At 56.2% G+C, this 23,436-nt stretch overlaps 1 protein-coding gene across 1 annotated transcript; it reads left to right on the top strand.

The window, feature by feature from the left end:
* The first annotated feature begins 1,141 nt into the window (after window positions 1-1,141).
* Window positions 1,142-22,820, top strand: LOC128830313 (acrosin-like). Its single transcript, XM_054016128.1, has 7 exons — window positions 1,142-1,223; window positions 3,184-3,382; window positions 10,045-10,310; window positions 15,065-15,210; window positions 15,483-16,103; window positions 22,460-22,627; window positions 22,809-22,820. The coding sequence occupies exons 1-7, from the start codon at window positions 1,148-1,150 to the stop codon at window positions 22,818-22,820; spliced, it is 1,488 nt and encodes a 495-aa protein (XP_053872103.1). The 5' UTR covers window positions 1,142-1,147.
* The last annotated feature ends 616 nt before the right edge of the window (window positions 22,821-23,436 follow it).

Genomic DNA, 23,436 nt, shown 5'->3' with positions numbered 1-23,436 from the left:
TTTGTGCCCTGGTTCCTAACAGCCTGCCCCGAGGTTGGGATTCATGCTTTTGAGTCCTTGCGGGACAGCTGGACACTGATGCCTTTCTGGAAGATGCTTTAGCCAAACGCATCAAGAGAGGGTTTCACAGTTCCACAGGCTTGGTGCTACGCCCCAGGAACAGGAACCCCCACAGGATGAGCCACACAGCCCCGTCCCCCTTAGACTAAACTTCTGGGGTTTCAGCCCTCCTGCTTCACACCGTGAGCTCTGCCCAGCGACTCGAGCTGAGACAGACCTCAGCAGAGACTTGTCCGAGCTTCAGGGAGAATGCAGCCTAGCAGATATTTGCAGTGACACACAAGCAGCATTTTCAAAACAGTCGGGTTTATTAGTCAGCGGGAACGTAGCGCTGTGAGTCCTTAGGTCAGCACAGAGACATGCAAAGTAAAGCATGGTCCATTCTGATCAGCGCAGTGCAGTTCACCAGCCAAGCTGTGGCAAGCTCCATTTTCAGGCTCCGGTGCTCTCACTGACTTCCTTCCTTCACTCAGTTCCCAGGTGAGGGCAGGCCTGATTACAGTTCAGTTCACATCCCTCTTGCCAGGGTTTCCTGCTCTTAGGTGTTGATCGTTCAGTCACTGGGGCGGGGGTCTCTTTGTCTTGCTGGATCCCCTGGAGGTCTGGGTCAGGTTCAACCAGTTCCTTAAAAACCCAGTCATTCCACCCAGCCTGCTGGTGACACACACTCTCGCCTGTCCCCGCGCTGTTCCAGGAGCAGGTAGCAATGCAACACACACACAGGGAAACTGAGGCATGCCTTGGATTAATGAAAATATTAGAGAAAATTCCCACTTCATCATATGGGGTAACTGGGTAACAGAGTCTGGCCTGGGTCCTGCAGGAGGTCAGACAAGATGACCTAATGGTCCCTTTTGGCCTTAAAAAATCTATGACACTGCCCTCCGGCCTGCTTAGCTCCCCCATCCCAGGCTGGCTTGTACCCCCGGCCTCTCCTCCAGGCTGGCTCAGCTTGGCCCAGCCCCTCGGGGAGGCAAAGTCCAGCTCGTTCCAACCGTCTCCTAGCAACACGTGGGAGAATGTGGCCATGTCAGCCCAAGGGGAGGCCTCATGATGTCACAATGGTGCCCGGGAGCCGCGCCTGGCGATGGGGTCCCTGGCCTGGCTGCCCTTGGGGCTCCTGCCCCTGCTGCTCCTGGCGACGCAGGGATACAGCTCGAAGCGTGAGCAGGCTGTGGGGGCAGGGGCTGTACAGTGGGGGTGCTGAGAGCCATTGAACCAAGCTGTAAATCCTGTATGTAATGGAAACCACTTCAACTCAGGGGGTGCTGGAGCCCCCCTCTCACCCTTAGTTCCAGCACCTATGTGAGGGGGGCTCCCATGGAGGTGTCATGGCTCCTGCCCCCACTCATGCCATGAGCACAGCCCCATGGTGGGGCCTGCCCATGCTCCGGTGCCCAGACGCACTCCCTGGGAGAGCCCCAGCCCCTCCCATGCTCTCAAGGGGCAGTTCCCTGCAGGAGAAGAGGCAGGGAGGCCAAGACCTTCCCTTACGGGGGGGGGGGGGAAACATGGAGGGGAGCAGAGAGGGAGGTGTTGGGGGGCTGAGGCTTTTGCCCATAGGGAGATGGAGGAGGCAGCAGGGTAGAGACACCTTCAGACAGGGCCGGCTCCAGGCACCAGCTTAACAAGCAGGTGCTTGGGGCAGCCAAGGGAGAGGGGCGGCACCTGCGGCAATTTGGGGGGCGGCAGGTCCCTCACTCCCTCTGGGAGCGACGGACCTGCCGCTGAACTGCCGCTGCCAATCGTGGCTTTTTTTTTTTTTTGCTTGGGGCGGCAGAAATGCTGGAGCCGGCCCTGCCTTCAGAGGGTCTCAGCTGGTCCCGTTAGTATCCAGCAGGCCCCAGCCCCAGAAGTGAGGAATTCCTGGGAACTCAGAGATTGTTTCCAACTGGCCACAAGGGGTCGCCCTTGCCTCAGACTAATTCATCTGAGCATCTTTCACTCCCTCCAGGCCCTTGTGCCAGAGGTGGGGAGCCCAGGGCAGGGTTAGCGGGGGGCTGTGGGTTGGATTGAGGGGTGTAGGCAGAGCTGGTGGGGATGGAGCCCAGGGCACAGGTAACAGGGGGCTGTGGGTTGGATTGAGGGGCGTTGGCAGAGCTGGGGGGGATGGAGCCCAGGGCAGGGGTAGCGGGGGGCTGTGGGTTGGATTGAGGGGTGTTGGCAGAGCTGGAGGGGATGGAACTGAGGGCAGGGTTAGCAGAGGGCTGTGGGTTGGATTGAGGGGTGTTGGCAGAGCTGGGGGGATGGAGCCAAGGGCAGAGGTAGCAGGGGGCGGTGGGTTGGATTGAGGGGTGTTTGCAGAGCTGGGGGGATGGATCCGAGGGCAGGGGTAGCGGGGGGCTGTGGGTTGGATTGAGGTGTGTTGGCAGAGCTGGGGGGGATGGAGCCCAGGGCACAGGTAACAGGGGGCTGTGGGTTGGATTGAGGGGCGTTGGCAGAGCTGGGGGGATGGAGCCCAGGGTAGGGTTAGCGGGGGGCTGTGGGTTGGATTGAGGGGTGTAGGCAGAGCTGGGGGGGATGGAGCCCAGGGCAGGGGTAGCGGGGGGGGGGGCGCTGTGGGTTGGATTGAGGGGTGTTGGCAGAGCTGGGGGGATGGAGCCCAGGGCAGGGGTAACAGGGGGCTGTGGGTTGGATTGAGGGGTGTTGGCAGAGCTGGGGGAGATGGAGCTGAGGGCAGGGATAGCGGGGGGCTGAGGGTTGGATTGAGGGGTGTTAGCAGAGCTGGAGGGGATGGAGCTGAGGGCAGGAGTTGCAGGGGGCTGTGGGTTGGATTGAGGGGTGTAGGCAGAGCAGGGGGGGATGGAGCCGAGGGCAGGGGTAGCAGGGGGCTGTGGGTTGGATTGAGGGTTGTTGGCAGAGCTGGGGGGCATGGAGCCCAGGGCAGGGGTAGCAGGGGGCTGTGGGTTGGCAGGACTCGGGTGGGGGGGCATGTCTGACCTCTGGGTTCTTTGTTGACTCCATCTCTGCTGTCAGGGGAGTGGAAACGGCTCTGGGGAACTGCTTGGGGGTCTGTGTATTTCCTTCATGCCCTCGATGGGTCCCTTCAGTCTCACACAGCCCAGCCATTACTTTTCACACACAGACGGGATCTACTCAACCTGTCTTTGATCTTCTCCGCAGGCTGTGGGCGCCGCCCCCTGGTGTCTGGCTACGGCGGGATGCGGATCGTGGGTGGCATAGATGCTCTGCCCGGGGCCTGGCCCTGGCTCGTCAGCATCCAGATCCCCACCCGAATGGGCCCCCGGCATTCATGTGGTGGGTCCCTCATCAGCACTCGCTGGGTCCTCACAGCAGCTCACTGCTTCAAAGCCAAGAGAAGGTGAGACGGGGGCAGTCTGTGCCGGGACCCTAGGGAGACGGGGGGGCTGGAAGACGCTTGGGCAGCTGATCCATAGAATGTAAGGCCAGAAGGGACCATTAGAACCTCTAGTCCGACCCCCTCTATTGAGTCCAATAACTTGGGTTATAATAATAATAATAATGAACAGAGATATCCCATCTCCTAGAACTGGAAGGGACCCTGAAAAGTCATCAAGTCCAGCCCTCTGCCTTCACTAGCAGGACCAAGTACTGAGTTTGCCCTAGATCCCTAAGTGGTGGCCCCCTCAAGGATTGAACTCACAACCCTGGGTTTAGCAGGCCAATGCTCAAACCACTGAACTATCCCTCCCCCCCCAAGGGTTGGGTTAAAACATTTTCCAGAAGTATCTAGTCTGGATCTGGAGACACTGCGAGATGGAGAATCCACCACTGCCCTTGGGAGTTTGTTCCAGTCCTTAGTCGCCTTCATTGTTGAATATTTGGGCTTAATTTCTCATTTGAATTTGTCTGGCTTCTGTTTCCAGCAACTAGTTCTTGTTCTGCTTTTCTCTTCTAGATTGAATAGGTGTCGTTGCCTGGTACTTTCTCTCCATGAAGGCCTTTATGCACTGTACTTAAGTCACTTCTCAGTCTAAGCTGAGCAGACAGAGCTGTCTGTCTCTCACTGTCAGGCATTTTCTACAGCCCTTGAATCACTTCCGTGGCTCTTGTCTGCACCCTCTCCAATTTTTCAACATCCTTTTTCAAATGTGGGCACTAGAACTGAATGCAGCGTTCAGCATGGGACTCACCAACGCTGCAAACAGAAGTAAAATCCTCTCCCAGCTCCTACTCACTTCTCCCCAGTTTATACATCCAAAGATCACAATAGCCCTTTTGTCACAGTGTCACACTGGGAGCTCATGGTCAATTACTTGTCCACTATGACCCCTAAATCCTGTTCAGTGTCACAGGCCCCATTCTGTAGCTGTGGTCTGCGTTTCTTGTTCCTAGGTGCATAACTTTCCATTTGGCTGTATTAAAATGTATGTTGTTTGAATGGGCCCAGTTGACCAAACGATCCTGATCGCTGTGTACGGCTCATCATTATTTACCATCCCATCCATCTCTGGGTCATCCCTAAGTTGTACCAGCAGCGATTTGATATTCACTACCAGAGCACTGATGAAAATGGTGAATGGCATCGGGCCCAGTACTGGGGGAACGGCTGGGTGCCTTGGCGAGTGAGACGGGGCGGAGCTCCTCACTCACCTTTACTGTAGATCTGACGCTCCGCTAGCTGTGGGCTGCTGGGTCTCTCTCTCCCCTCAAGCCTGCACAAAGAGGGCGAGGGGAAGGGTGTTGATCTGGGGCCACCCCTTTCCCTGTTTGCTGCAACTCTTTCACTGTTCACATGAGATGTGCTGCCAGGTGCTGCGGTTCTGTACACAGGCCATGCCTGCCTTGGGGAAGTGGATCGTTTTAGAAAGGGGTGCCCCAGATTATCCACGACCAGCTAAGAAGCTTTCACTGTCGCCTGCCCCTCGGTCTACACTGGAGGCTAAGTCATGACAACACATTTTCTGAATGACACACTCCACCCATGCGGACATGGCCTCAGTGAGGGTCAGAACCGTGGGCTGAGGGGATTTAGGGATCTGGGGCAAAAATCTGTCTGGGGATTGGGCCAGCTTTGAGCAGGGGGTTGGACTAGATGACCTCCTGAGGTCCCTTCCAACCCTGATATTCTATGATTTCATCAGGCCCTGGTGACTTGAAGACAACTAACTTGTCTAAGTAACTTTTAACTTGTTCTTTCCCTGTTTTAGCCTCTGATCCTATCTCATTTTCATTGGCATTCACTATGTTAGATGTCCAATCGCTACTAAACTTTTTGAAAACCAAAACAAGAAAGTCATTTTGCACCTCTGCCATTTCCGCATTTTCTGTTATTGTTTCCCTCCCCTGCATTGAGTAATGAGCCTACTCTGTCCTGGGTCGTCTTCTTGCTTCTAATGTATTTGTAGAATGTTTTCTTGTTACCCTTTATGTCTCTAGCTAATTTAATCTTGTTTTGTGTCTTGGCCTTTCTAATTTTGTCCCTACATACTTGTGTTACTTGTTTATATTCCTCCTTTGTAATTTGACCTAGTTTCCACTTTTTTTAGGACTCTTTTTTGAGTTTCAGATCATTGAAGATCTCCTGGTTAAGCCAGGGTGGTCTCTTGCCATACTTTTTAACTTACCTGTGGAGTGGGATAGTTTGCTCTAGTGCTCTTAATAATGTGTCTTTGAAAAAACGGCTGACTCTCTTCAACTGTTTTTCCTCTTAGAATTGTGTGAGGAACTGGGACTGTTTTTAATGTGGTCTTTGAATGCTGAGTGGGGAGGTTGGCTGGGACGGTCTGCATTGGGGGATGGGAGACTGGCCTTGAGGGAAGATACCTGAGCATGTAACGTGAGAACCCAGGAAGGGGGTTGGAGGCGAGGTGACACCTCTGCCCAGGAAACTGGACAAAGGCTGGGGGAGGAGCCGGGAGAGGCTGGAGGGAGTTGGAGTGGTCAGGAGCTGGCTGGTGTAATGGAGTGGAGCCCAGATGGGACTCTGATCCCCCAGTGGGGCTGCGGTGCCCCTGGGACCCCAAGATGGACCTAACTGTGGGGGGGTCCTGTTGTCTGTACCTGCAAGACCTGTCTTGGACTGTGTTCCTGTCATCTAAATAAACCTTTTGCTTTACTGGCTGGCTGAGAGTCATGGTGAATCGCAGGAAGCCGGGGGTGCAGGGCCTTGTGTCCCCCCCATACTCCGTGACAACTTGCTTCCCATGGGATCTTACCTACTAACTCCCTGAGTTTGCTAAAGTCACCTTCTTGAAAGCCCTTATCTTTATTTTGCTGTTTTCCCTCCTACCATTCCTTAGAATCATGAACACTACTATTTCATGATTGCTTTCGCCCAAACTGCCTTTGTCACTTTCAAATTCTCAACCAGTTCCTCCCTATTTGTTAAAATCAAATCTAGAACAGCCTCTCCCCTAGTAGCTTTCTCCACCTTCTGAAATAAAAATTGTCTCCAATACATTCCAAGAACTTGTTGGATAATCTGTGCCCTGCTGTGTTATTTTCCCAACACATGTCTGGGTAGTTGAAGTCCCCCATCACCACCAAGTCCTGTGCTTTGGATGATTTTGTTAGTTTATAAAAAGCGTCATCCACCTCTTCTTCCTGGTTAGGTGGCCTGTAGTAGACCTCTACCATGACATCACCACAGGTGCTAACTTTTGTTTTTCCCAGGGCAGTGGGTACTCCACCCCTGTTCCGCCCCAAGCCCTGCTCCCATGTGGGCTCGTCCCCCATGGCCCTGTCCTCATTCTGCCTCTTCCCAACCCTCTCCGCCCCCTCCCCCAAGGGCTACCACCCACCCACCTGCTGCTCGCTCCTCTCCGCCCCCTTCCCTCTCCCGAGTGCCTCCTGCCAGCCGCTTGCTGATCTGTGGTCAGCCCCAGGGCCCCAAACAACTGACCTGCGGCTAGCCCCAGGGCCACCAAATAGCTAATCAGTGTCCAGCCCTGGGGTCCAGAACCACTGGCTGGTGGGTGGCACCCACGGAGTCAGCGCCTATGACATCACCCTTATTTTTTACCCCTTTTATCCTTAAACATAGACGTTCAACAGGTCTGTCTCCTATTTCCACCTCAGCTTCGGTCCAACAGCTCCTCCCTTTTTTCCGTGCCTGTCCTTTCTGAGCAAGCTGTACCCTTCTATACCAATATTCCAGTTGTGTATTATCCTACCAAGTCTGTGATGCCAACTACGTCATAGTTGTGTTTATTAACTAGCATTTCTAGTTCTTCCTGCTTATTCCCCATATTTCTCACATTAGTTATCAGACACTTAAGATTTGATTTGATTTCCCCCCTATGTTCTCTCTTGTCTCTCCCTTATCCCAGCTGTAACGGCCCACCCCCCCCGATTCCGGCCCGTCTCCCAGGTCTCCATGTTTTTGACTTACCTGTGGGCTTTTGTCACCTGCCCCCATCAAACCTAGTTTAAAGCCCTCCTCACTAGGTTAGTCCCTAGTCCCTATATGGGCTGGTCCCAGCCAGTCCCTAACAATCCATTCATACCACCCCGACAAAACACCTTGTGTCTCCTGCTTTGTCCCAGGCTCAGCATTTTAACCCTGCTGCACCCACTGCGTAGCAATACCACGGTGACAGGTATGGAGTCCTACAACTAGTTCATAAAAATGCAGGACATTCCCATTTCCCTCCCAACTAGCTAAATGCAGCCCCTTTGAACAGAGCGCATATTTATACTGTCCCAATTAAACAGTCGTTATTCACTGTCATTAGGTTTAGCAAAGTGCCCAAGGGATGGTGCCCCAGTAGCTGGAAATGGAAACTGAAACTAAAAATACGGTGCAGCTGTGTGAGTGGGGCAATGACCCACTGGAAGAACTGACATGTGGTGGATTCTCCATCAGTTGGAGTCTTTAAATCAAAACAGGCTGTCTCTTTCCAAGGATCCATCTACCCTTGACGCTGGGGAGGGAGTCCCAGCTCGAGGAGACGTACGCAGGGTAGCTCTGATTGAGCTAGTGTGTCAAAAATCGTAATCTTGGTCTGTGCACTAACCAGCTGTGCGTGTGTAGCCCACACACCTCCTGGGGGTGGTGCTCTCTGCCCTCTAGTGGCACCGAGATGACTTAGAGATTAATGAGTCTGCGACAGCCTTCGCTAAGGTAGGGTTACCATACGTCCGGATGTTCCCGGACATGTCCGGCTTTTTGGTTGTCAAATCCCCGTCCGGGGGAAAATTCCAAAAAGCCGGACATGTCTGGGAAAATAGGGAGGGGTCGTGGGGCTTGGACCCGCGCTGGGGCTGGAGCCGGAGCCGCTGGGGCTGGCGGTGCTTGGCCGCCGGCTGGTGCCACTTGGCCGAGGCTGGGGCCGGTTGGACCGGTGCCCCAGGGCCCGATCCAAGCTGGAGTCGCCGGGGCCGGAGCCGCTCGGCCGAGGCCGGGGCAGCTGGGGCCGGCGGTGCTCGGCCACCAGCCGGTGCCACTCGGCCGAGGCCGGGGCTGGGGCTGGTTGGGCTGGTGCCCTGGGGCCCAATCCGAACTGGAGTTGCCGGGGCTGGAGACGCTCAGCTGGTGCCCCGGGGCCGGTGCCGGTGCCTGTGCCCCGGGGCCTGAGCCGAGCTGGAGCCTGGCCGGAGCCGCTCGGCCAGGGCCAGCGCGCTCGACCGGAACCAGGGCCAGTGCCCCGGGGCCCGAGCCGAGCTGGGCCGGAGCCGCCGGGGCCGGAGCCGCTCGGCTGGGGCCGGTGCCTGTGTCCCGGGGTCTGAGCCAAGCTGGAGCCACCGGGGCCGGGGCAGGCTGGGGCCGGCGCGCTCCACCGGAACTGGGGCCGGCGCCCCAGGGCCCGAGCCAAGTCGGGCCGGAGCCGCAACCGTTCGGCCGGGGCCCGAGCCAAGCTGGAACCGCCAGGGCCGAGGCAGGCCGGCGAGCTGAGCTGGGCCAGAGCCGGCAAGGCCAGAGCCGCTCAGCCGGGGCCGGTGCCCCAGGGCCCGAGACGAGCTGGAACTGCCGGGGCCGGGGCTGGCATGCTCAGCTGGAACTGGGGCTGGCGCCCCAGTGCCCGAGCCGAGCCAGGCCCGAGCCACTCGGCCAGGGGGCCGGACTGGGCCGCGCCTCCTCGCGCCCCCCCGCCCCAGCTTACCTGCTGCCTGCCTCCCTGTTTCAGGCTTCCCGCGAACATTTGATTCGCGGGAAGCAGGGGAGGGGGAGGAATAGGGGGCGGAGCGTTCAGGGGAGGGGGCGGAGTTGGGGCGGGGACTTTGAGAAAGGGGCGGAGTTGGGGTGGGGAAGGGGGCGGAGTTGGGGCGGGGGCGGGGCCCCTTGGAGTGTCTTCTTTTTGTTAATTTAAAAAATGGTAACCCTAGCTAAGGGCCATGTGGCTTTCAGCTCATGCAGTAGAGGCTCATGCATTTAGCTCCAGAGATCCCAGGTTCAATCTCACTTGTAACACCAACAGACCCCAGTCGATAGCTGGGGGTGTGTGACATACAGTGGATGTTATGGATCTGTGGGACCCACGTCTGTAGCTCTGTGCACTAACCCAGCTCTATGTATGTGGCATATGGTGGGTGTTATGGGTCTGTGGGACCCACATCTGTGCATTAACCAGCTGTGCGTGTGACGTACGGTGGGTGTTACGGATCCACGGAGCCTGAGTCTGTGCACTAACCAGCTCTGTGTGTGTGTGTGTGTCTGCATGACGTACGGTGGGTGTTACAGAGCCATGGGGCCCAGGTCTGTGCACTAACCCAGCTGTGTGCGTGTAACGTGCCGTGGGTGTTAGGGGTCCGCAGACCCGGGTCTGTGCACTAACACAGCTGTGTGTGTGTGACATGCAGTGGATGTTATGGAACCACGGGGCCTGGGTCTGTGCCCTAACCCAGCTGTGTGTGTGTGTGACATACGGTGGGTGTTAGGGGTTTGTGATGCTGGGTCTGTGCACTAACCCAGCTGTGTGTGTGTGACGTGCAGTGGATGTTATGGAACCACGGTGCCCGGGTCTGTGTACTAACCCAGCTGTGTGTGTGTGACGTGCGGTGGGTGTTAGGGGTCTGCAGGCCTGGGTCTATGCACTAACCCAGCTGTGCGTGCATGTCTAGGGTCCTGGCTCGGTGGAGGATTGTGACTGGCATCTCAGAGCTGTCCCACCTGTCAGACTTGGTGCAGATCCGCTCAGTGCACAAGGCCGTGCTGCACCAGGAGTATAATCCACGCAAGGAGACAAATGACATCGCCCTCATCCAGCTTGACCGCCCTGTGACCTTTGATGACCTCACACAGCCGGCCTGCCTGCCCAGCGCACTCATGGCTGTCACCACCTTCTCCCCCTGCTACATCAGCGGTTGGGGCACCACCACCCAGAACAGTGAGGGGCTGTGTGCGCGGGTGCCACCTTCTTACCCCGGGGGGTCTAGGAGAGAGACGGACCCAGCCCTTACAGCTGGGCTGCCCTAGATCAGATACACATGGGGACACACACACGCAGCTAGTCGCATGGGGATGCACATGCAAATACACGTACGGGCACCACACATGCAGATACCCTCATGGCCACACGCATGCATTGCAGTTATGAATGGGGGCACACACAGGGGTTGGAAAATGCATTGTACGCCCCTCCTGCTCCACACTGCCAGCAGCCCTGTGGGTGGGGCTCACTTACTCCTCCCCTATGGACAGAGAGGCAGGCTCCGCCTGGCACGGCACCTGAGCTGTTGCTTATACCTGGCCAGCTACCCCCGTGGTGTGAATGGCGAATGCTGGGCTGAGAATACTTGTCACCTGCTCTGCACAGGTGTAGGTGACACACAGTGCCGGGCAGTGGCATGCAGCTGCAGCCGTTGTTGGTGGGGGGTGTTATCATTCATGGTCCATGTATCCATCAGGGTGAATTTGCATGGCAGTGACACCAGGGGGTTCCTGTACGGTGCCATCCTGCTGTACCGCATCCTACTGAGCCCCTAACACGCCAGGAACCGGACAAGCTGCCAGCTGGTCAGGAGTCTGCACTGGGCATTTTGCTCTGGGCACAGTCATCTGCCAAGCGGGCCAGCAGGTGCTGTTAGCTTCCTAACAGGCTGCACAAAGAGCCTATGTGAAAGGAGCTGGGCTGTGACGGGGGTTAGGGTGGCCAGAGTTAGAAAATCCCCTTTCCACCCCCTTGTCTGTCAGGGGTGTCCCACTGCTCAGGGAGGAGCTGGCTGGAGAGGATCGTGCTGGTCAGTCGGGGGCCAGGTTAAACAGCACGTCTAGGAGCAAGATGCTCACGCAGGCAGAGCCATCCATTGGGTAGGGTGAATCGGGGCAACCGCTCTGGGCCCCGCGCTTTGGGGGGCCCCGTGGGCCGGTGCGATTGGCCGGCACAGTCGGTCCCAGAAGAGACGAATCCATCACGCCTGCCCCGGGCCCCACACCCCCTAGGGACGGCCCTGCAGGCAGGGAATGTGCCAAAGGGCAGAGTGCTGCAATGGAGCCATGGGGAAGGGCTATTGGAACCTGTGAGAAACCCGAGGCGGAGGGTTTGGAGAAGAGATTTGGGGCTGTTGTTTCTGAGGTACTGTCCACATGGAGACTGGAGTCCTCCCAGATGGTGACTTTTGGGAACTTGGTCCCATGTCAGAGAGCAGTTCTGTCTGCGCCGCTCGGTGGCCTTCGTGGGCTGGAGCAGAATTAGCCAGGGGACTGACTGAACACGTGACAGCTACTTCTAACAGAGCCTGCAGAAAAGCTATCGGGGTGCTGCTCTTCACAAAGAGAGCAATGAGTGGTGTGCCAGTTACGGTGTAACTTCTGTCGCTGTTGTATGTGTTGTGGTAGGGCCGACAGGCCTCAGCTAGTCCCTGTCCCAAAGAGCTTACAATCCAAATAGACACACTACAGCAACCACAAACTAAGGGAATACTGTGGAGAGAAAGCCTTGCTAACCTGCACCAGGCCAAGAGGATCCGTTGCGTGTGTGCCGGAAGCTCCCTTGCCCTGCCCCTTCCCCGGAGGCCCCAGTCCAGCCCTGCCTTGTCTCCCCAGGACCCACCCCTGCCCGCCCCTTCCCCCAGGCCTCACCTTGCCCTGTCTCTTCCCCCAAGGTCTCGCCCCACCCCACCCCTTCCTCCTGAGTCCCCACCCCCTGTTCACTCCTCTCCCCCCCTCCATTGCTCGCGGCTCTTCCCCTCCCCTTCCCTTCTACACTAGTATTTGCAACTGTTTCCAGTGCAGGTGAAATCCTGGCCCTATTGGAGCTTATGGGAGTTGAGTATCTTCTGCCTAGTTCATGACGCTCATGTTTGCTTCCCTGCTGTAGCTCATTATTGAAATTGCCGAATAGGACCTGGCCTAAGCTACTCCCCGCAGTCCCGCCTCTCCCAGCTCACATCTACTGACCGGACACCACAAGTCTGGTTACGACGGGCGGGGCAGGCGAGGAGGTGCCATGTCATCATCTGCACCAGCCCCTACTCAACCGGGGCTGCCTCCTACCTGCATCTGGCGGCTGCAGCGCCTAGCCCTGGCTCTTCAGTCGCATTGTTGCAATAACCTGCCCATAGAGATTACCCCGTTTCCCCAGTGTCTTTGCTTTCTCCTCTGTAGGTTCTACCCAGCAAAGCGCATCTCTCCAGTCTAGTCACATTCTTTCTGTGTGGCACTAAAATAATGGATAATGGGGAACCAGTTGATTTATTTGGACTTTCCAAAGGCCTTTGATGGGGTCCTCTGGAGAGGGTGTTAGGGAAAGTCAGCCAGTCCTGGGGGGAGAGGCCAAGTGCTGCCTTGGGCGAGAAACTGGCTAAGAGACGAGCACAACTAAATGGTCACCTTTCACCTCGGCAGAAGGTGAGCAGCGGGGCCCAGGGAGTTGTACCAGGACTGGGGCAGGTTCTGGAAAGGGGGCTGTGCAGCAAGGGAGCAAATCTTGCAGCCGACACAGTCAGTTCCAGAGAAGACAGTGAGGCCCGTCAGAGGGACCGGAGCCGGCTGGGGCATGGGCAGCACGAAGGCGAATGGAATTCAGTGCTGGGCGCTGCAGTGGGGAAGGACTAACTAGACCAGCCCACGCTTTGCTGGGTTCTAACCTCCCTGTAACCACAGAGCACAGGGCCCTGCAGCCCAGTGAAACTTCTGCTCAGTGTGTAGCAGCCACCCCAGCCACAAACGAGCTGTTCGGGTGCATACGGTATCGGACAGCACGTAACTGGACTGTTAGCACAGCAACTGGAACGCCCTCCTCCGGGCACTATGTGCTATACCAGTCACTGGGTTGGGAGGGAGGGAAATTCAGAAACGGGCCAAGAACCAGCAGATCTGTGAAGAGAGACTGGGACTGTTTGCCTTAGAGGGGACACAAATAAGTGGTGGAGGGATTCAGACGAATGACTGGGACAGAGAAATCTGTCAGCCAGCAGAGTATAGGTTGTTGGGAGGCCGACGTGCCGGGAGTACTGCTTAGTGTGAAAACAATTGTTACCTTCTCTAGTTCCCCTTTTCTCTTCAACCCTCCCGCCCTGCCAATTGACAGCAGATCAAACCTCTCCTCTACCAGAAGGCCTGAAAACCCTCAACATCAGCTAGGTAGCGGGGGAGCTGGCCCCTTGGCTCGTCCTGCTGACCAGCGTCGTCTCAATGCTCTCCCTGAAGCCACCTGTTGTCTTTTGGTCTTAGAGGGTGAGCTCCTGGGGCAGGGACTACGTTTGAACAGCACCTGGCAGTGGGGCCGGTAGCTGGGTCTGGCCCGCCTAGGCACTCTCACCGTACACGTAAATAGCAATAACAGCGTTAAACTCCCTGGGGCAGGGAGTTTCTGTCTTTTTTGCTTAATAGCTGCACGGCATGGCCCAATGAGGCCTTGCCTGCAGGGGACACAGCTCTGGTGGATGGCCGCCTCCTGCTTAGACAGCACCTTCGGCTTCATCTGCCAGTGGGATTTAACGGCAGGACCTTGGCCCAGTGACCTGCCTTGGAGACCTAGCAGGGGGTGATGGAAAGCCTGAGAATAGCTCCGCTGCTGCCGGTGAGCACGCTCACAGACAGTGGTGATGGGTAACTGTCCCGCTGCCCTGGCGCTGCCCCATCAACTCTGCACCCACAGTCACAACGACCCCCGTCCAGACCAGAGAGCACCAGAGGGGAGGCTGAAGCCAAAGCTGGCAGGTAGAGGGCTTGGAGCCCTCTATGGATGGAAGCTACTCTCACAGCATCACAGTAGCCAGCATCCTTTGACCGCCCCATTCAGCCTGGACACAAGGACAGCCGTGGCCACAAACACTCCCGTTCAGCTACACCAAACCGACCTGGCTGCGGTACTCCGGGCGCTGTGAGCCAGGCTGGGCTGTCACCACTTGTTGCACGGAGCTACACGCGTTCAGCCTCAACATGCATCAGGCACCGTTCACGTACGCACACATCTCTACCTCATGCTATCCTCACGGCATGGCTACCTTGGCGGGCCCAGCCCACTTCAAGGCCCTCCGCAGAACTGGTGCCAGACACCGCCAAGAGCACCTATGCGCCTGGGGAGCAGTGACGCCGTCAGCCACATGGAGGAAGCCTGTGAAGCAGAAGCCAGGCTTTCTGGGCAGCGGGGCCGAGGCGTTGTGGCCCATTAGTGAGGAGAGGCAAATGAGCACAGATCTCACAGCAGCCTCAAGAGTTAAAGTCACGTCTTCACCTTCCCCCAGCCGCAGTGGGGAGAAAGAGCTGGGAACAATCACTAAAATCCCCAGCTGCCCTGTGTGGGTCTGGGTGGGCAGTCGGATCTGGGCTTGTTGGGTGCCATGGCTGGGAGGCGTGCCATCCCTGGGGTGACCAAACAGTGATGATGTGACGGTTTACTCATGGCAATGGGAGGGGGAATAGGACAGTGATTGCGAGGGGCCTAGGCTGCCACCCCTCACCCCCCTCCGGCCATTGCCTTTGGGCCCTAGCTGCTGGAGCAGGAGTCAGAATGACAGTCCCCGGGGCTCCACGGGGAGAAGTCCAGGAGCCAGACCTGACTTGTGCCGGGGCACTGAGACACGGCACCATGGGAGGGGAGGGAGACGCAAGGGCACAGAAGGGAGAGGCAGAGCTGAGGGCGGGATCTGGGCTGGATGAACAGGGACAGAGCTGAAACCCTCTCCTTGCCTGCAGCCGTGGACACTGCCGACATCCTGCAGGAAGCCAAGGTGCAGCTCCTTGATATCACGACCTGTAACAGCAGCCGCTGGTACAACGGGGGCATCGCCAGCAACAACCTGTGTGCAGGGTACAAGCAAGGAGGCATCGACAGCTGCCAGGTACGTAGGCCGGCACCCTCTCACTGCACAGCCCCCGCCCCAGCACTAGCCCCTCTCCCTCTCACCCTCCTTGGGCATCACTAGCCTGTCCCCAGCCAGCAACGGCCCTGCCCCCCAATTAACACCCCCTCCCCCAGAAATGAGCACAGGGCTGGGGGGAGAGCTGAGCTCTGTAGATCTCAGGGCTGCTTGGGCCTGAGGGGTTGCAGCTGGTGCTAAGGAGTTGGAGATGGTCACAAGCCCTCAGTAACACTCCTTCCCTCTTTCTGCAGGGGGACAGTGGGGGACCCTTAATGTGCAAAGATGAGGTCACATCCCGGTATTACGTGATTGGCATCACCAGCTGGGGCCAAGACTGTGCCCAGGCCTACAAGCTGGGCCTCTACACCTCTACCCAGCCCTTTCTGGAGTGGATCCTAGAGAACACGGGGTTCCTGGAGCCCGAGGAGAAGAAGACGCCTGAGGAGATATTGCCACCACAGATCGTGCCCCTCCAGCCTCCTGCTGCTGCCACCAAACTCGCACCTGTCCTTCTCCCTGTCCTGCAAGAGCCAGTCGCCCCGCTGGAGCCACCCTACGTACCTCCAGAGCCACCCTACATACCCCCCGAGCCAGTCGCCCCGCCTGAGCCACCCTACATACCTCCAGAGCCACCCTACATACCCCCTGAGCCAGTCGCCCCCCTGGAGCCACCCTACATACCTCCAGAGCCACCCTACATACCCCCCGAGCCAGTTGCCCCCCTGGAGCCACCCTACATACCTCCAGAGCCACCCTACCTACCCCCCGAGCCAGTCTCCCCCCTGGAACCACCCTACGTATCCCCAGAACCACCCTACGAACCCCCAGAGACACCCTACGTCTCCCCGAAGCCAGCCATTCTCCCAGAACCAGTGAGCCCACACAGACCATTCCTCACCCACAAAGCCATTTACCCCCCACAAATGAATCCCCCCAAAGCCAATTATCCCCGCAGACCAGTAATTGTCCTGAAACTACTGATCCCCCCAAAGATATACACCCATACCCGTCACAAAGCGAGCAGCCCCTCCCCACCAGCTGTCTCGGCCCTGTCTGCACCCCAGAGGCCTGGAACCACCTAGGATTTTAAGAATGACTGAGACAAACTGGGAAGAAGAGTCTATGGGGGGACTGTAGCGGCTGGAAGGGACCAGCAGCGCCTGTGCCCTGAGGGACAGTGATCTGAGTGACCCAGACCCCGTATGCATTACATGTGTTGCATTGCCCTCTGGGTGCCCTGCTGGTCTGTTTAGTCTGGGGCCCTTGGAAGGCAACAGTGTCCCTGCTCCTCCCCAGGAACTGAGGCGTGTGCCTAGATGGCTCAGCACTGCTCAGGCAGCCAAGGCACCAGGCCCGAGTCGCACACACGGAGGCCCTGCAGAGCCTGCCCATAGGGGCCCATCTGTATGTTCACCCATCCCCTGCTGCATGCACCTTCCTAAAATAATCTGCGACCCCACAGATCTGGAGATTGAGAGGACAAGGATGGTGAGGAGAGCACGCAGAGTGTCCTGCTCTCCAGTGGGTCCCTTCCAGCCCATGGTTTCCTGCGACCACAGGTTCTGCAGCCAAGCTAGACGTGAGGCGTGGGAAGAGGAGCGACAGTAGATAGGTTGGCTCCTGTGTTGCTGTGGGGAACTGAGGCACACAGGAAGTCTCTGGCAGAGCCAGGATTGAATCCAGAGCTCCTGAACGGCAGCCCTTTGCTTCAGCTGCCTAGGCTCTTTCAGGTCATTAGCCCCTCTGTGTTTTCTCAAAAGCCTCACTCCCAGGGAGGCTGGGCCTGCCCGCAGCGCTTCAGTTACATTGTATGTGGGACCAAATGTATCTGCAAGGGCCTCACACCTTTGTGACATGGAGGGATGAGGCCAGTTCAGTCGATCACAGCTCCCAGGTGGTACAAATGACTCGGACTGTACCGCAGTTGTTCTCACCTAGCCGCTGTTCAGGCACCTGGGGAGATCAGTGCACACTAAGGGTATGTCTACACTACGAAATTAGTTCGATTTAATAGAAGTCGATTTTTTTAGAAATCGATTTGATACAGGCAATTGTGTGTCCCCACCACTAAGCGCATTAAGTCGGCGGAGTGAGGCCACAGTACCGAGGCTAGCGTCGACTTTCAGAGCGTTGCATTGTGGTAGCTATCCCACAGTTCCCGCAGTCTCCGCCGCCCATTGGAATTCTGGGTCGACCTCCCAATGCCTGATGGGGCAAAAACATTGTCGCGGGTGGTTCTGGGTACATATCGTCAGGCCCCCCCTCCCTTCCTCCCTCCATGAAAGCAATGGCAAAAAATCGTTTCTCGCCTTTTTTCCTGGGTTACCCATGCAGACGACATACCACGGCAAGCATGGAGCCCGCTCAGCTCACTGTCACCGTACGTCACCTGGGTGCTGCTGGCAGACGCGGTACTGCAGTGCCACACAGCAGCATCCCCTTGCCTTGTGGATGGCAGATGGTGCAATATGACTGCTAGCCGTCGTCGTTGTCGTCCCATGGGTGCTCCTGACTGACCTCAGTTAGGTTGGTCAGGGCGCCTGGGCAGACATGGGTGTTCTTGGCCGGCCTCGGTGAGGTTGGTCGGGGGCGCCTGGACAAAAATGGGAATGACTCCAGGTCATTCTCTTCTTTAAGTTTCATCTAATGGAGATTCAGTCCTGCCTGGAATATCATGCCAGCTGGAGGCTTCTGCCTCAGGCTGCTCTCCCAGTCAGCAGCACTGCGCGCTTGCACCTACCCCAGCCTATCCCTTGTGCCCACGGCTCATGAAGCTTGGACAGTAGTAAGGAGCAGTTCAACTATAGGCTGAGCAAGTGCAGAATGGTGGTAGAATGTGCCTTTGGACATTTAAAAGCTCGCTGGCGCAGTTTACTGACTTGGTTAGACCGCAGCAAAACCAATATTCCCATCGTTATTACTGCTTGCTGTGTGCACCACAATATCTGTGAGAGTAAGGGGGAGACGTTTATGGCGGGGTGGGAGGTTGAGGCAAATCGCCTGGCCGCTGATTACACGCAGCCAGGGCAGTTAGAAGAGCACAGCAGGGCGCGCTGTGCATCAGAGAAGCTTTGAAAACCAGTTTCATGACTGGCCAGGCTACGGTGTGACAGTTCTGTTTGTTTCTCCTTGATGAACCCCCCCCTCCCCCTCCCCGGTTCACTTTACTTCCCTGTAAGTCAACCGCTCTCCCCTCCTCCCTTTGATCTCTGCTTGCAGACGCAATAAAATCATTGTTGTTTCAAATTCATGCATTCTTTGTTAATTCATCACACAAATGGGGGGATAACTGCCAAGGTAGCCCGGGAGGGGTTGGGGAGGAGGGAAGAACAGGGGTGGGGTAATTGTAGGGGCACCCCCTAGAATGGCATGCAGCTCATCATAGAAGCGGCATGTCTGGGGCTCTGACCCGGAGTGGCAGTTTGCCTCTCTGGTTCTTTGGTAGGAAGAAAGGAGAGCAGCAGAATACGAACCCTGGACTTCAGAAAAGCAGACTTGGACTCCCTCAGGGAACAGATGGGCAGGATTCCCTGGGAGAATAACATGAAGGGCAAAGGGGTCCAGGAGAGCTGGCTGTATTTTAAAGAATCCTTATTGCGGTTGCAGGAACAAACCATCCCGATGTGTAGAAAGAATAGTAAATATGGCAGGCGACCAACTTGGCTAAACAGTGAAATCCTTGCTGATCTTAAACGCAAAAAAGAAGCTTACAAGAAGTGGAAGATTGGACAAATGACCAGGGAGGAGTATAAAAATATTGCTCAGGCATGCAGGAGTGAAATCAGGAAGGCCAAATCACACTTGGAGTTGCAACTAGCAAGAGATGTTAAGAGTAACAAGAAGGGTTTCTTCAGGTATGTTAGCAACAAGAAGAAAGTCAAGGAAAGTGTGGGCCCCTTACTGAATGAGGGAGGCAACCTAGTGACAGAGGATGTGGAAAAAGCTAATGTACTCCATGCTTTTTTTGCCTCTGTCTTCACGAACAAGGTCAGCTCCCAGACTGCTGCACTGGGCAGCACAATATGGGGAGAAGGTGACCAGCCCTGTGTGGAGAAAGAAGTGGTTCGGGACCATTTAGAAAAACTAGACGTGCACATGTCCATGGGGCCAGATGCGCTGCATCCGAGGGTGCTAAAGGAGTTGGCGGATGAGATTGCAGAGCCACTGGCCATTATTTTTGAAAACTCATGGCGATCGGGGAAGATCCCGGATGACTGGAAAAAAGCTAATGTAGTGCCCATCTTTAAAAAAGGGAAGAAGGAGGATCCGGGGAACTACAGGCCAGTCAGCCTCACCTCAGTCCCTGGAAAAATCATGGAGCAGGTCCTCAAGGAATCAATTATGAAACACTTAGAGGAGAGGAAATTGATCAGGAACAGTCAGCATGGATTCACCAAGGGGAAGTCGTGCCTGACTAACCTAATTGCCTTCTATGATGAGATAACTGGGTCTGTGGATGAGGGGAAAGCAGTGGATGTGTTATTCCTTGACTTTAGCAAGGACTTTTGATACGGTCTCCCACAGTAATCTTGCTTCCAAGTTAAAGAAGTATGGGCTGGATGAATGGACTGTAAGGTGGATAGAAAGCTGGCTAGATTGTTGGGCTCAACGGGTAGTGATCAATGGCTCCATGTCTAGTTGGCAGCCGGTTTCAAGCGGAGTGCCCCAAGGGTCGGTCTTGGGGCCGGTCTTGGGGCCGGTTTTGTTTAATATCTTTATTAATGATATGGAAGATGGTGTGGACTGCACTCTCAGCAAGTTTGCAGATGACACTAAACTAGGAGGTGTGGTAGATACACTAGAGGGTAGGGATCGGATACAGAGGGACCTAGACAAATTAGAGGATTGGGCCTAAAAAAACCTGATGAGTTTCAACAAGGACAAGTGCAGAGTCCTGCACTTAGGACGGAAGAATCCCATGCACTGCTACAGACTAGGGACCGAATGGCTAGGTAGCAGCTCTGCAGAAAAGGACCTGGGGGTCACAGTGGACGAGAAGCTGGATATGAGTCAACAGTGTGCCCTTGTTGCCAAGAAGGCTAACGGCATTTTGGGCTGTATAAGTAGGGGCATTGCCAGTAGATCAAGGAACGTGATCGTTCCCCTTTATTCAACATTGGTGAGGCCTCATCTGGAGTACTGTGTCCAGTTTTGGGCCCCACACTACAAGAAGGATGTGAAAAAATTGGAAAGAGTCCAGCGGAGGGCAACAAAAATGATTAGGGGTCTGGAGCACATGACTTATGAGGAGAGACTGAGGGAACTGGGATTGTTTAGTCTCCAGAAGAGAAGAATGAGGGGGGATTTGATAGCAGCCTTCAACTACCTGAAGGGAGGTTCCAAAGAGGATGGAGCTAGGCTGTTCTCAGTGGTGGCAGATGACAGAACAAGGAGCAATGGTTTCAAGTTGCAGTGGGGAGGTCTAGGTTGGATATTAGGAAACCCTATTTCACTAGGAGGGTGGTGAAGCACTGGAATGTGTTACCTAGGGAGGTGGTGGAGTCTCCTTCCTTGGAGGTTTTTAAGGCCCGGCTTGACAAAGCTCTGGCTGGGATGATTTAGTTGGGAATTGGTCCTGGTTTGAGCAGGGGGTTGGACTAGATGACCTCCTGAGGTCCCTTCCAACCCTGATATTCTATGATTCTATGATTCTAGGCTTCACGTGGCACAGCTGCGGGTCCCTGTTATAACCTCTGTCCTTCATGCCCTTGGAGATTTTTTCAAATATTCCGGCATTTCGTCTTTTGGAACGGAGTTCGGATATCACGGATTCATCTCTCCATACAGCGACCAGATGCAGTACCTCCTATTCGGTCCATGCGGGAGCTCTTTTGCGATTCTGGGACTCCATGGTCACCTGTGCTGATCAGCTCACCACAGTGGCCAAACAGGAAATGAAATTCAAAAGTTCGCGGGGCTTTTCCTGTCTACCTGGTCAGTGCATCTGAGTTGAGAGTGCTGTCCAGAGCGGTCACAATGGAGCACTCTGGGATAGCTCCCGGAGGCCAATACCGTCGAATTACATCCACACTACCCCAAATTCGACCCAGCAGGGTTGATTTCAGTGCTAATCCGCTTGTCGGGGAGGAGTACAGAAATCGATTTTAAGAGCCCTTTAAGTTGACAAAAATGGCTTTGTCGTGTGGACGGATGCAGGGTTAAATCGATCTAACGCTGCTAAATTCGACCTAAACTCGTAGTGTAGACCAGGGCTAAGCTAGGACTAAAGCCTTCACATTGGCTCCCTTACTGATATATACAAAGCTGCACTTTGCAGCTCTACCCACCCCTTATGCACATGACTCCCTCAAGCTGATGCCCAAATCACAGGCACTTTGTAGCTAGTGCTCCTAGAGGCCCAGGGCTGCTTGTTAATTGCCCAGCATGGGAATCTATGGGACAGTTCTCAAAGAAAAAAAAAAGATTCCTCACCGCAGTAATTATGACCCTGCTCACTTTCCCCTTCTTCAGAGTCTTGGGGAAAGCATTCGCAGAGTAGGAGGGCATACGGGATGTTTGGGGCCCTTTTATGCCTTTGAAAGCCTGGATGAGTGGCCCCCAATGGATGCTGTTTTTAGGGCTTCCGACCTTGCCTGTTGTGCAAGTGTTCACCCTAACTGTGTGGATCCACATGGTTAATCACCTTGAAGATAGGGTTACCATATTTCAACACTGAAAAAAGAGGACACTCCACGGGGGCCTGGCCCTGCCCCAACTCCGCCCCTTCCCCACTCCCGGCCCCACCTCAACTCCGCCCCAGCCCCGCCCCTTCCCCAAAGCCCGCGCCCCAACTCTGCCCCCTCTTCTGAGCACCCTGCATTCCCCCTCCTCCTTCCCACTCTGATCTTGGTTAGGGGTTGCTAAGTGCTTCCCTGCTCCCCACTCACCCTGCAGCCTCTGTGACCCCTGCTCCCCACTCACCCTGCAGCCTCTGCGCCCCCGCCTGCCCTGCCCCTGCACCCCCCCGCCTCTGCAGCCTCTGTGACCCCTGCTCCTCACTCGCCCTGCACCCCCCGCCCCTGCAGCCTCTGAGACCCCTGCTCCCCACTCGCCCTGCAGTCCCTGCACCCCCCAGCCCCTGCAGCCTCTGCACCCCCTCACCTGCCCTGCCCCTGCAGCCCCTATGCCCCTGCCTGCACTGCTCCTCCTTGCCCTGCAGCCCCTGCACCCCCCCGCCCCTGCAGCCTCTGTGCCCCCCACCTGCTCTGCTCCCCTGCTCCCCCGGCAGCCTCTGCCTGCTGGGGGCTTCAGCCGCTCGGCAGTGCGGGTCCCTGCAGCCCCGGCCGCAGCTTCCTTCCTGCTGCCGAGCACGTTCCCCGGCCTGTCTGTCCCCGTGGGAAACAGCTCCCGCGACGCCGGGTTCCAAGCTGCGCGGGGCAACGGGGCCACAGGAAAGGTCCCCCAGTGGCCGGAGGGGTCCCTGCCTGCGAGGGAAGCCCGAGCCCCCCCCGTTCCCCACCTGAGCATTGTAGCTGGGGCAGCTGGGCTGCGCTGTGGACCTGGCGGATCGTGCTGGGCGGACCCTGGCTTATGCCTATTTCCCCGGACATATCCGGTTCTTTTGAAATTCCCCCCAGACGGGGATTTGAGCACCAAAAAGCTGGACATGTCCGGGAAAATCCGGACGTACGGTAACCCTACTTGAAGAACCAGTCAGGAGGGGAAAGAATGAGTTTGGGGAGATGGGAGAGAGGGAGGTGAAAGAAAAATCATGGCACAGTCCCCTCCCACACTGCCATCAGCTGCAGAGCTAGGAACAAAGAATGTAGGTCACACTTATCGGGGGGGGGGGGGGGGGACTGTATCCTGGAAAGCAGTGCCTCTGAAAAAGACTTAGGGGTCATGGTAGAAAACAACTGAAATGAACTCCCAGGGCAATGCTGTGGCTAGGAGGGTGCATGTGATCCTTGGCTGTGTTAACAAGGGGATATCAGGTAGGACTAGGGAGATGGTATTACCTCTATATACAGCTTTAGTGAGCCCATTGCTGGATACTGTATCCAGTTCTGGGTCTGCACTTCCATAAGGATACTGATAAATTGGCAAGTATTAGGCAAAGAGCTATGAGAACATTTCAAGGTCTGGGAAACACGCCTTAGAGTGAGAGACAGGTTGAGCAGTGACTTGATCTTGGTCTACAAGTACAAGGGGGGCAGGGATAGCTCAGTGGTTTGAGCCTTGGCCTACTAAACCCAGGGTTGTGAG

The sequence above is a fragment of the Malaclemys terrapin genome, chromosome 1 (assembly GCF_027887155.1).
Source record: "Malaclemys terrapin pileata isolate rMalTer1 chromosome 1, rMalTer1.hap1, whole genome shotgun sequence".
In the NCBI taxonomy this organism is placed as follows: domain Eukaryota; kingdom Metazoa; phylum Chordata; order Testudines; family Emydidae; genus Malaclemys; species Malaclemys terrapin.
The sequence above is the reverse complement of the archived record's forward strand: the minus strand, read 5'-3'. Positions and strand labels throughout refer to the sequence as shown.